The following is a 12,509-nucleotide window of genomic DNA, read 5'->3' on the forward strand; positions in this document are numbered from 1 at the left end:
TGTTCATGGAGTACAGTGGTAATCATATGAGAAGTCAGTTTAAAAATTGTTAAATTGAGTGTTCTATATGAAAGGAACGTTACAGTGGGGAGTATAGCTCCCTATTATACCAGTAAGAGGAGCTGTTCATTGTGACAGACCAGTAGCAATGCTCAGAAGTAGGAGAGTAGGTAAGGCAGGAAAAACTGACATGAGAAGGAAATAAAGGGAGTGTCACTAGAGATGCAGGGTGACAACCATTCTCTTCAATTAGACTAGGGAACTTTTCTCCTTTATCGGATTAACTGTTCAGTAGTCAGTAAAGCTCTATTCATAGGTGGTTCAAAACAAATCCAAGTTGGGCAAAGCTAAACTCTGTACAGATAGCACAGCAAATTCAGAGGTAAAATTTAAGCCAATATATAATGCAAAAATAATTCTGCTTGCTAAGTAGAACATTATGTAACCCACTCATGGCTCCAGTCAAACAGTCTTTATTTATGAGGTCATCCATAATTAGTGTAAATAGCTGTGATACCACTGACACTCCCCTGTCTAGGGCATGTGAGCGAGACTGGTCAGGGAGTCCCATACATCACATGCAGTATAATGAACCACTTTTAGCTATAGGCAGGACAAAGCTTGTGCAACTTAACTACACTTTGCTTCCTTTTGCCTCCAACTGCATGCATTCTGTTTTTATGTTTGCATATTGCAGTATATGTATAGTGCACCAGAAAAAATCAGTCTACTGTAGGGTCACCAGACAGCAAGTGTGAAAAATCGGGATGGGGATAGGGGTAATAGGAGCCTAGATAAGAAAAAGACCCAAAAAACGGGACTGTCCCTATAAAATCAGGACATCTGGTCACCCTAGTCCATTGCTACAGCCAGCACTTTTCCTGCTGGATGCAAAACAACAGAAAAATGAATAGAAGCATTTAGCAGGCCTGTCGGGCTTTGTGAATGCCTATAGAGAGGCAGCATCAACTACACTCTGCCATTGGCTGGATTTCTCAATAGAGCTGCCTTACAATCTGTCATTTACATTTTTCCAAATTCAGGAATGGGGACTTTCTTGGTAAAAAGTTCCCTAAGAGGTTTAAAATGTCCTATAAATAATCCACTGCACAGTAAATATGGGTTCTAAGTGTGCTGAATGCTTATGAATGCAATGTTGGGCCCATCAACACTTTCTTATCATCTTAAAAAAACCCAACCTGCACTCCCCAAGATTTTCCTATCACCACTATTGTCTGCGGTAATTTAAGTGTTTAAAAAGGCACTCTGAGAAATCAAATTTAGCTTCAAATTTAGCTTTTTAAAGATATAAGAACAACAGAAATGGTTCTACAATAAAAACAAAACAAAACCACCACCAATGACTACAACCTTTCCCTGCAGCAGTGGATGCCCCAGCATTACAGCATTAAGAGCCTGAAAGTAAAACAGACCTAAATAATTTTCACCAGCCAAGCTCAGAGAGCAGCAAAATGTACATAGTTAAATAATGTAAGGTGTTGTTAGCAGCCCTGATAAATACATTTCTTTACAATCTATGATTTTTAATCTGACCATCTCTTTAAACATTTTCATTTGGCTGGAACATGGAAGCTTTATAGCAATATAAATATAAACCCTAAGCCTGTCTGGATCAAACTGGCCCACAGAATTATTAGTCATAAGGGGACATTGTGGACAAAGTGTAATATCACAAGTGAATTTCTAATGTCAACTGATGCAATGTAGATACTGGATGATCCCCAAAGGAATATGATCTGAGCAATGATAGACATGTTATTGCTCTGTAGAATTAAAAATACTGTATTCATGAATGATGCAGAAGCTGATATGTTTTCCTAGATGTGCAGAGCAATTTAGACAAGAAAAGTTTTATATGCCTGCAAATAAACAAGGGATTGGTTAGTTACCAAATACTAAATTGCTGCTTTTTCAGATTAATCTCCTGACACATAAAGTAATTGCTAATAGGAGAAGCACAAGAGGGTAGAAGAAATTTTTATTCAATTAGATTTGCTCATTATGAACCTAAACCTGCCTCAGACAGTGAAACAACCTGGTAGTAATTGCTGTCCATAGAATTTTACTTTGAGAGCAACTATGAATGATCAGCAGGAATGTGCCTAGACAACAACTCCCCCAGTCCTGCCAGGAAAGGGAGTAAGAGGAAAGCCTGGGGTAACTATGTAGCCATGATTCTAAGAACATTTTAAACAGAGTCCAGGCATCTCTGACTCCTAATTTCTGTCAGCATAAACCAAACCACATTTGAGTCACAAAACACAAAAACAGCAGATCTCTTCTGGAAAGACCATTCCACTGAAATTCTAGGTAAAAGCCCAATCAACATCATCAAAATTGAATTTGGTAGCTTAATAGTTCAATTCAGTTTAACCAAGTCTCTTCCTAAAGATGTACTTCTTCCAGGAGGACCACAAATACCAACTAATCAGTTATCCTCTGCCCTCTCCATTCCAATAATTACTCCTGGGGGAATTCTGCACCAAAGAATTAAAAATTGTGTGCACAATATTTTAAAATTCTGCAAATTTTATTTGTCAAAATAACACTATATAATCACGCCAGTTTCAATTATTTTGGTAATTTATTTCAAAATACCTGTCAGCGAGTGTGCCTGTAACAATACACACACACACACACACACACAAATTCCCCCAGGAGTAGAGAGTTAAAGAAACCCCTATGACAACCCAGTTCCTGTTTCTCTGCCCCCGAGGACAGCTGGGGGCGAGAAGAGGAGACACTCACACCTTCCTCCCCCCCCCAGACCCCACAATGGAAAATAGGTTAAACAAAGGCAATCTAATCCCATCTGGGCTCTGGAAACATGCTCTGATTATCCTTACCTAGTCAAACAAATCACTGCCAAATAATGGTGGGAGGATATCCTATTATCCACCACCAGGTGTAAGAGCTAACCAACCCCCCATCCATGGAAGGTATGAAACTAGGGTTTCCAATTTTGATTTCATCACATGACATAATCTTTAATTAAAGATTAATCTTTAATTCTGGGGACTCCAGGTCAATCTTGGAGGGTTGGCACCCCTAAATGAAACTCTCCCAATGGGACAAGAGGAGTTTCAAACCTGAGAAAACCAAGATGGTATTAGGCAAACCACACACTACAACACAAATGCCATCTGTTTCTCAGACATTCTCCCCCTTCCTTCATTTTGTGCTTTATTATAAACATTTTATAACATTATATCTTTCAAATGATGTTTTGAATGTTAAGTGTGTGTGTGTGTGTGTGTGCGCGCAATCGGTAGACTAGACAGACCCGGAAGTACTAATGTGTCTGATATCTAGAACAACTAAGAAAAAAAAGTAGCATGCTTCTACACCTTCTAGTCATGTTTTCTACCTAACTAGGCTTTCCTAAGGCGCCTATTGTCATTTTGTGCATTGTCAAGTATTTTTTCTTGCCTTAAGATATACTTTTGAAAAATTAGATACATTGTTTATACCAGCCTCTCCTCTCAAACACAGCACAGTAAGTGATTTCCATTTTCATTTCCTGGATCTGTGCAGCTATAGCACTAGGAGTGTCATGACTGGGGCATGGGTGGTCAGGCCTACTGGCTGGAACAAGAATCAGGCTTAGTGGTTAGAACAGGAGCTGGGAGCCAGGAACCAGAGCGATGGGTTGGAGACAGAGTCAGAAGCAAGACTGGAGTGGACTGGAGTAGGACAGGAACAAGGAAGTGTCAAGGCTGGGGATAGGGTGACCAGATGTCCCAACTTTATAGGAACAGTCCTGATATTCAAGACTTTGTCTTATATAGGTGCCTATTACCCCCACCCTCCCCCGATGTTTCATACCTGCTGTCTGGTCACCCTAGTTGGAAACCAGGAAGGCACAAGAGTGATTGCAGCTGCAGGCACACACACTGAGCAGCCAATGACCTGCTGCTGCTCAGTGACCTTAAAAGCAGGCTTAGGGGCTTCCTTCAACCAGTCAGGCAGCCCGGTCAATCAGGGAGTCATACCCTAACCCAGCTAAGCACATTAATCTGGCTGGAGGCTGAGCTAGCTGGTCCTCAGGCTCAGCTGAAGGAGCTCATGCTTCACAAGGAGGAGTACTCAAGTGATTAGCTAGGTTAACAGAGCGGGCTTGGGAAAGGCCAAGACTGCCAATTTGTGACAAAAACTGAGGCAGGTAACAATAAATAATTTGTATTGCCTGGTTCATTCTAGATGTTCTCAGAACACTTTTGGGGTGCACAGTCACTGCAGAGGTAATGTCAGACTCTTACCCAAGTTTTAGCCCAACCCCCTGTCTTACCTTATCTACATACAAACATTTTGCCTGGGTTTGGAGGTGCTTTAAGCCTAGGCTACCTTATTCAGTTGTGAGGGGGAGCGGGAGGATATATAGAGCTCAGTCTACGCTTTAACTTGGACTGCAACCCACCCACGTATTGCGGTGAGTGATGCAGACTAAATCATTGGAGCACTGATAGTCCTCCAGTGCCTTTTTATATTGCCCCCTGAAAGACAGACAAATTGTCCCAAAATTGACTGGGAAGAATCAGTGTGTCCCAGCACAAACAACGATGGGTTTTGCCTTCAGACACACAGAGGTGAGTGCAGAAACTGTGAGGACACAGTGACACAGGTAGAGCTTTGCAGTGGGGATCTTATACCTGGACTAGGCGTCCTTCGATGCTGGTCACCATTGGCTAATTCTGCAGTGCTGACTCACCCACACTAACAGCAATTTGCATTAAAAATGGTAAGTATTGGTCATGGTCATGGTTGAGCATGAATGGCACTTCTGCACACATATTGTAATACAACAATTCTGAAGATATGAGTATACACTGTGCGTATCTTTGGATGTATGTTACACACATATACTATTTCCATTCCGACAATATGAAATATTTCAGAGAACTACAATAAGTTAAAAAAGTAGCTTATTAAACTCTGATTTGTTCATGACAATGACCCTACAAGTAAAATATTTCTATGCAGGACATAAGTCTGAAAGAAATGAACAATGTGATTATTTTGACATTTAAGAATGTATTGTTCAAACACAACTGGCTTAGTCATTTACAGAAATTTTAATCACTGGGAACGTACAGTCCTGTTTCCATTTATTTGAATGGCAAATGGAATCAGGATCAGCCCATTACATATCTAAAGAATGGAGATATTATATTTTCCTGCCTTCTTTTTTTTAAGCCAAACTAAAAGCACCTGGAGACAGTCTAAGAATGATGATAGACTTCAGGTAAAATCCTGAGTGCTCATCTCAAGAAAATCTATCAATCCCCTTAAATAACATGAAGCACAAATGAGCAGGATTACAGCTGTGCCAAATTGCCAATATGTTGATATTACACTTAAGGAACAGATGTCCTGATGTTCTTGAATGAGGAAGTTTGAAAGGAACCTGTCTACCACCAGTGATATCTATAAAATTCAGGTATCCAGCCATTTCCTTAGTGACTATTGATCTTTGATGAGGGAATTATTCTAACAATGGGTGCCTTCCTGCAACCGATTTCAGTTAAGAAGTTTTTAGAAGTTAAAATAGGAATTAGGTTTGTCATGTTTTGGAGCACCACTGCTTTGGAGCATGAATTCTTTAAATATTTTGCTAAGCACATCAACACTCGAGGATCTGCCCCAAACATTTTGTCGTAGGCAAATCTATTCAGATGATGTCAGAATTTGGCAGTTAGTGGGTGCTCAGCTGGCTAAGTTTAGAGACACTTATAAACAAAACATATGGTTCTTACAATATACAGCTACTTAAAATCCACATTGTAAAGTTTACATCTTACATTATTAATTATATAGTTCAATAAGGGGTGGCCTCAGTGTGATGATGCCAAAAATTAATTTAGTTAGCTTCCACTGCTCTTTGGAGACATAAATTTAAGGCTTTTAGGGACAAGTAAACTTTGGAAAATGGTATTGCTTACATATTTCAAATATTTTATCACCATGAGATTTATCTTTCCCTCCAAAGAATGGTGTTAAGGGGTGAAAACCATGCAAATATTGGTCAGAAAACATATAGGTCAGGATGGGACACATAGAAGGGAAAATTGGCTATGTACAAGTTCTCCTACTCTAGGCTGATGGTGCCACAGCCCCTCCACAAAAACATTCCAAGAGCCCATCTGCCACATAAGACAAAGAAGAATCTTCCAATGCCTATGTCGATCCAAAAACTGGACAAGTGAAAGGGATTAATGAACAGCTGCTCAGAGCAGCAGTGTATTTCCCTTTACCTCCCTTCACCCCTTGCCCTATTCTCTCAGTCATGGACTACAAATACTAACCTCCCCGCCAACCCCCCACCCACAAGTCAGTCTGAATATCCCAAAATGTTTAGAAACAATGATACTTCTATACTGAGCCTTCTCATATTGCCTTCCCAATGTAACTCAATCCTGGAGCACAGGGATTTTGTTTGTCCTACAGTAGTTCCTGGAGACCCCAAATGAGATTCCTTTCATGTTAAGTGCTGTATATATATGTAGTATGAAAAAGTGCCTGCCCTGGGGAGCTTACAATCTAAATAGACAGGACAGAAAGGGTGAGAGGGGGAAAGAGAGGCACAGAAGGGTTAAGTGACTTATCCAAGATCACAAAGTCAGTCAGTGGCAGATCTGGGAATACACCCCCCCCCACAAAGTCTCCTGAGCCTCAGTCCTTTCCTGCCTGATAAAAAGTGTCATGGTACTCATTTATGACTGAAATAGCTAATGCCTCATTCATAGAAGGAATCGTCCCTTTTATCACAATTTAGGGCAACTGCACCTGCATTGCCCCTCTGTGGTTCACCATGGACACTCACTTTTAGGCCTCTGCTCCCAGCTGTCCCCTCACCTACATTTCCCTCCCTCCTGACTGGGTTTTTTCCAGGCTGCACAGTTCTCTGCCTGTACTGTGATACTGCCAGCAAGCCAGAATACCTCAACAGGCCAACCTCTGCTCTTTGCTCTCTCTTCAAAGGCTATGAACAACTGTAATTGCCAGTAGAGTTCCCACACAGCTCTCTCTAAGCAAGCACATGTACTCTTAAGGTGAAAGCATTGCAGAGAAAACATAAAAAACAACAGAAGGTTACCAGAGGTCAGCCAGTAGTTTTATGGATTCACAGTAGGCCTTAGTTATATGAGCCTTCATTACCTCCCACCTGGATTATACCTGTAATATATTTGGGCATGAAGCCATCAACCCTTAGGAAACACCAACTTGTACAGAAAGCTGCAACACATCTCTTCAATGACATGGGCTACATCAGCGAGTACATCAGATCTGTCCTCTACTCTCAACACTGGCTTCTCATAGAATATGAAGTCAAATTCAAAGTCTGGGTCCTTATCTTCAGAAGCCCTCGATGGTCTGGTCTAGTATGTCTAAAATATTGCCTAAAGGTCTAGGATGGAGGCCATGGCTGACAGCTCTGCTCCTCTGAAACAAAGGAACTTTCCATCATGAGTGTAAAGATCAATTATATAGGAGACAGAGCTTTCTTGGGGGGCTGGTACATACTATTCTCCCTCTGGAGAGATAAAGAGACACAGAACAAACCACACACGACAGACACAGTACTGGAAGGCACTCTCATAGACCGGATCTAGATAGCCTCTATTCACTCCTGGGCCTCTTTACTGAGCCTGTCAACACGGAGACCAACTCTGACTCTTCTTTGTGGTGTTGACACCTGTCTATTAGAGACCCATTTCCTCTTGCTTGTCAGTCTTTGAAAAGTGGACCAAGGGCACAGGCAGTTTTTTTCCATGCATTATGTAAGTCAATTATCTCAGATAGTGTAAATATTTTTTATATGAAGTAAAACAGAAAAGGCATCTGGAACAGGGAACACTGCCTATTTTTTGTGTTAAAACATGGAATAAGACGTTCACTTCACTAGCACCAAGTTCCCTTTCAGACTGCTGAAACCTTTAAATTGTTCTGAGGGCTCCATTTACCTGTTCTGCACCATGCTCATTGCCATCCAGTCTGAAGGGTAAACATTCTTTCCTATGAGATCTTTAAACATGATGAATGTTTCCATCAAAAAGTCCTAGAACAACAAAACACAATACAACTATGATTTTATATCCTGCAAACTTCATATTCCAAAGCCAACTCTTTGCTCTGTGGAAAGCACCAAAGGAGAGGGCTCCATCCTGTTCCCACTGAAGTCAATGGCAAAGCTACCAATGACATCAATGGCAGTGGAATTGGGACCAAAATCCTGTAAAATAGAAGTTGTAGGCTAGAAATAAAAGATAAAGGTGTGTTACACTGAACTTTTGAGCAATGATAAGCCATAGATGAATGGACAGAAAAACAATTCACAGTAAACAGCATGTTAATTTCGGCACTTGGGAGTAGAATTGTTGAAGAATTATTTACCATTTAGAAGAGTCATCTCTTAGAATTTTTTTTTTAATTTAGCTTTTTTCAAAATACATATTTCTAAAGATAGAGTGCAAGTTATATCCAGAAATTATTCATTTAAACTTATAAATACATGCAATCATTCATACAAAAACCACTTCTCTTTTCTAAAGAACACTTACCAAAGAGACAGAGATTATTGGAAGATAATTATTGACACAATTATTCTATCATTAAGTGTTTGATATATGGAGGTTTACCCCCAAGGTTTCTGTAATGAGCTTTAAGAGGCAGCTACTGAATTGTGAGGCCAGTCACTCAAAGTGCCATCAACTCCCACTGATACCACATAAGTGGCACTCACCAGAAGATCTGGCTCTTTCTTAACAGTCAAATTGGTTAAGGGTAACCAAAAATGAACAATGTCTCTGAACAGCATAATATGGAAACAAATGTTTATTATCTCCATTGTCAGGACATTATTTTTATGCTATTGAGAAAAAATGAAGTATTAACAAAAAATATATTTAAAAAGCAGAAAAAATAAGCATAATGACATAATTTTTTAACAATTCTTTCCTGCTGACTTGCTCAAGTAGATTAGGGATTACTGCACTACATAGATTTTGGTAAAATTGCTAAATATAGGCTGTTTCTGAGCACCCAAAGTGCCTGGAAGATGACAATACACCAAAATATCCCCATGGTACCAGATAGCCTGACACATTTGGAAAATTGCAAAAAGTAAGACTAGCTGGTCTTGGATCTGCCGTGATCTGCACCATTTGAACTCTCTGACAGTACATGGGTCTGAAAAGCAGCTGGATTTGGCAATTCGAGAATTTTCCTACAGGAGCGTTCAGCTGGCAAAAAGCTGGTCTTATCCAGAAGTTGCATCACTGCCCACACCTGACCAGGGGTGCAAGGAATGTTTCAAGAACAGGGAGGACAAGGAAAGGGGTGTGGTCATAGAACTACTGTAACCATTTAGGGGACGGTGTCAGCTGGTGCATGTTAGAGCAGCTTCTAGGCCAGGGGTGCGCAAACTTTTTGGCCTGATGGCCACATCGGTTTTCATAAATTGTATGGAGGGCCGGTTAGGGGAGGAGGCCATTGCCCAGCCCCCACCTCCTATCTGCCCCCTCCCCCCAGACTCCTGCCCCATCCAACCCCCCCATTCCCTGATGGCCCCTCTGGAACCCTTGCCCCATCCACACACACCTTCTCGCTGTCCCCTGACTGCCCCCAGACCCCCATCCAACCCCTCCTCTCATTCCTGATAGCCCCCCAGAACCCCTGCCGCATCCAACCACCCCTTCTCCCTGTCCCCTGACTGCCGCCAGAATCCCTGCCCCTGACACCTCATCCAACCCCCCCTCCTTCCTGACTGCCCCCCAGGACCCCTGCCCCCATTCAACCCCGTTTCCCCCATGACCAGCATCCACATCCCTGACCCCTGACCACCACCTCGAACTCCCCTGCTCTCTATCCAACCCCATCTGCTCTCTGCCCCCTTACCGCACTGCCTGGAGCACCGGTGGCTGGAGGCGCTGGAGCCAGGCCATGCTGCTGCCACCACTGCCACCACGCACAGAGCACCAGGTCAGGCTGGGCTGTGCAGCTGCACTGCCCCAGGAGCTCACAGCCCCACTACCCAGAGCACTGTACCGGTGGCTGAGCGAGCGAACTGAGGCTGCTGGCGAGGGGGAAAAGCAGGGGAGGGGCTGGGGGTAGCCTCCCGGGCCAGGAGCTCGGGGCCGGACAGGACGGTCCCACGGGCCGGATGTGGCCTGCGAGCCGTAGTTTGGCCACCCCGTCCTAGGCACTTGTAGCCTAAACTGGGGCAAACCCAGATGCACCATGAGAATCAGTCAACTGTAGCTACTCAGCACAAAAATATAATCTGGGTCAACAATGGAGTTGTTAATGGAGATAAAGAGGAGAGAGAATTAGGACCAAAGTCCTGTAAAATAGCAGTTGTAGGCTAAAAATAAAAGTGAAAGGCTTACTACACTGAGCAAAAATAAGCCATGGATGAACAGATAGAAAAAAGTCACAGTAGAGAGCATATTAATATAGGCACTTTGGAGAAAAATTGTTGAAGAGTTGTTTACCATTTAGCAGAGTCATCTCTTAGCAAACTATCTAACAAACAAAAAAGGCAAGACAATGATCTACCTACAGCAGCAACACCTATATCTTTGCAAGCTTCTGACTGAGGTAGCATCCAACTCCAGGTATCATTCAAGCACTCTTCAGGGCAAAAGTAAGCTTGCAGGGACTATGGGGCAAGAGATACGGCAGATGTGTATCAGCCTATTGATGATACGCCATATTTAGAAATAACTAGTATTTGGTGAAACCATCTGTTCTTCTTGAACAATTATGGCTACTAGAATCAAGTGTACTGAGTAGTCCAGTGCAGAATATGAAATATTTGAGAGCCATTTGTCTATTTGCCAGCTTTAAATGTGGATACTTACCACTAGTTCTGAATTTGTCTGAAAGGTTTCAATGTAAAAGGAGTAATGTTGGTTGTCCATTTGGTTTAAGATTGCTGTCATGCATGCCACAAAATGACTCTAAAACAAAACAAAAAAAATAGTAAGGAAATGCACATCTAGATTGTTGATTTAGAAGGAAATGAGAATAATGGATTATATCCTGCAATGCCAAATCACTATATCACTAAAAACAAACAAAACCTGTGCCAGCCCAATAATGTGAAATTTCAAAAGGCAAGAAAGGCTTCTCACTGTGTATACATTGTAAAATATGCTTAACAATAACTTACAACTAAAAATACTGAGGATACTACTCAAAGCAACTTTCTTCGTTGAAAAAGTGGTATCACTCTTAAGGGAACTCAGTGTGAGAGACAGTAATTCAACTTCCTACAGGACATGACTTTGTATGTGGTTTAAAATTCCTAAAAAGAATGTGATATTCCATAGGACTTTTGCATAACAGATTCATAGAAAATGAAAACTTTCCATAAGATCCTTTTGAATATTCATAAAAAAATAATTATATCCCTGCTACAGAATTCTACAGTAAGGATACAAAAATCTAAAATAAGAGGATATTTGCTTACATTTTTTAGATTTTTCAAGTAGCTTCTGTTGAACGCTATCAGATGTGTATAGGATCCAACTGTTTCCATCCCTATTAAATTCTGTAAAACTATATTCTTCTGAATTTTAAAACAGAATTGAAATAAAATGGAAAGTGATTTATAATCTTAGGTTTCCATTTCATTTTACAGAAGTGTTTCTTGTTTGCCAAACCTTCAGGATATAGGGGTAAGGCTAAATGACTGAAGTTTCCCTTTGAGGAACACGGTATCTCTTCCTATTGATACTTTTTTATCTTGCAAAAATTACAATAATTATGTTGATAATGTGCCAACTTAAAATAAGTTTACAAGTGAGTCCCTGATCTTTCCAACCAGAAGTTCATTTCTAATTTGTGCTGGTTTTGGGAAATCAGATTCCTTTCTTAATTCTGATTGATTTTATATTTTGTTACCATCATAAATTCAACAAGATCACACATTACTGTAAAGTATCAGCTGCAGTTTATCCCACCCAACCATTTTGGCTACTACATACTGCAAAAAAGGGAAGCCTTTCTTAACTTCAGGTTATGGCCACTAGAGGTCTTTTACTTTCAAATGGTAGCTGCTGTTCAGTTTGTACTGCTTTTTTTATTTATTCCTACGTGAGCAGACCCAGTACAGTTCTTGCATATAAACAGTAAAAATTCCAATATAAAGGACTTATTATACCCTTTTTTTGGAGTAACATTAGTGCTAGCCAGAACCTTGCCTACTATGTAACCTAAGAAGATACATTTTCTGTGGGTAATCACAAAGCTTTCAGGTAAGGATTTGTATGGTTTTGGTTACTAATGCTCTTCTAAAAGGAAATGCTGATTTTCTGTCCTACAGTAGTTTACTTTTACAGGTATTGCTCAAATTAGACTCTTTTGTGAACTAAAATCCACAACTGCCAGGAATAGCAAGCTGCAGTGGGTGCAGTGATGAGACTTATTTTTTTCCAATGTCTTGATTTTAATTTTGAAAGAAATAACTGCCAACACAAATTACAGAA

The 12,509-nt window shown here is 40.9% G+C and overlaps 1 protein-coding gene across 3 annotated transcripts in view; it reads right to left on the reverse strand.

The window, feature by feature from the left end:
- Positions 1-12,509, reverse strand: part of DOCK2 (dedicator of cytokinesis 2) — a 518,836-nt gene that overhangs the window by 131,566 nt on the left and 374,761 nt on the right. For all 3 annotated transcript variants that reach the window (XM_045027214.1, XM_045027215.1, XM_045027217.1), the window contains 2 exons: positions 10,881-10,979; positions 7,983-8,077 (listed from right to left, as the gene is read on the reverse strand). In XM_045027214.1, the coding sequence (XP_044883149.1) occupies positions 7,983-8,077; positions 10,881-10,979 (194 nt within the window). The remainder of the gene's footprint in view (positions 1-7,982; positions 8,078-10,880; positions 10,980-12,509) is intronic.

This window comes from Mauremys mutica, chromosome 8 (genome assembly GCF_020497125.1).
Source record: "Mauremys mutica isolate MM-2020 ecotype Southern chromosome 8, ASM2049712v1, whole genome shotgun sequence".
Lineage (NCBI taxonomy): Eukaryota > Metazoa > Chordata > Testudines > Geoemydidae > Mauremys > Mauremys mutica.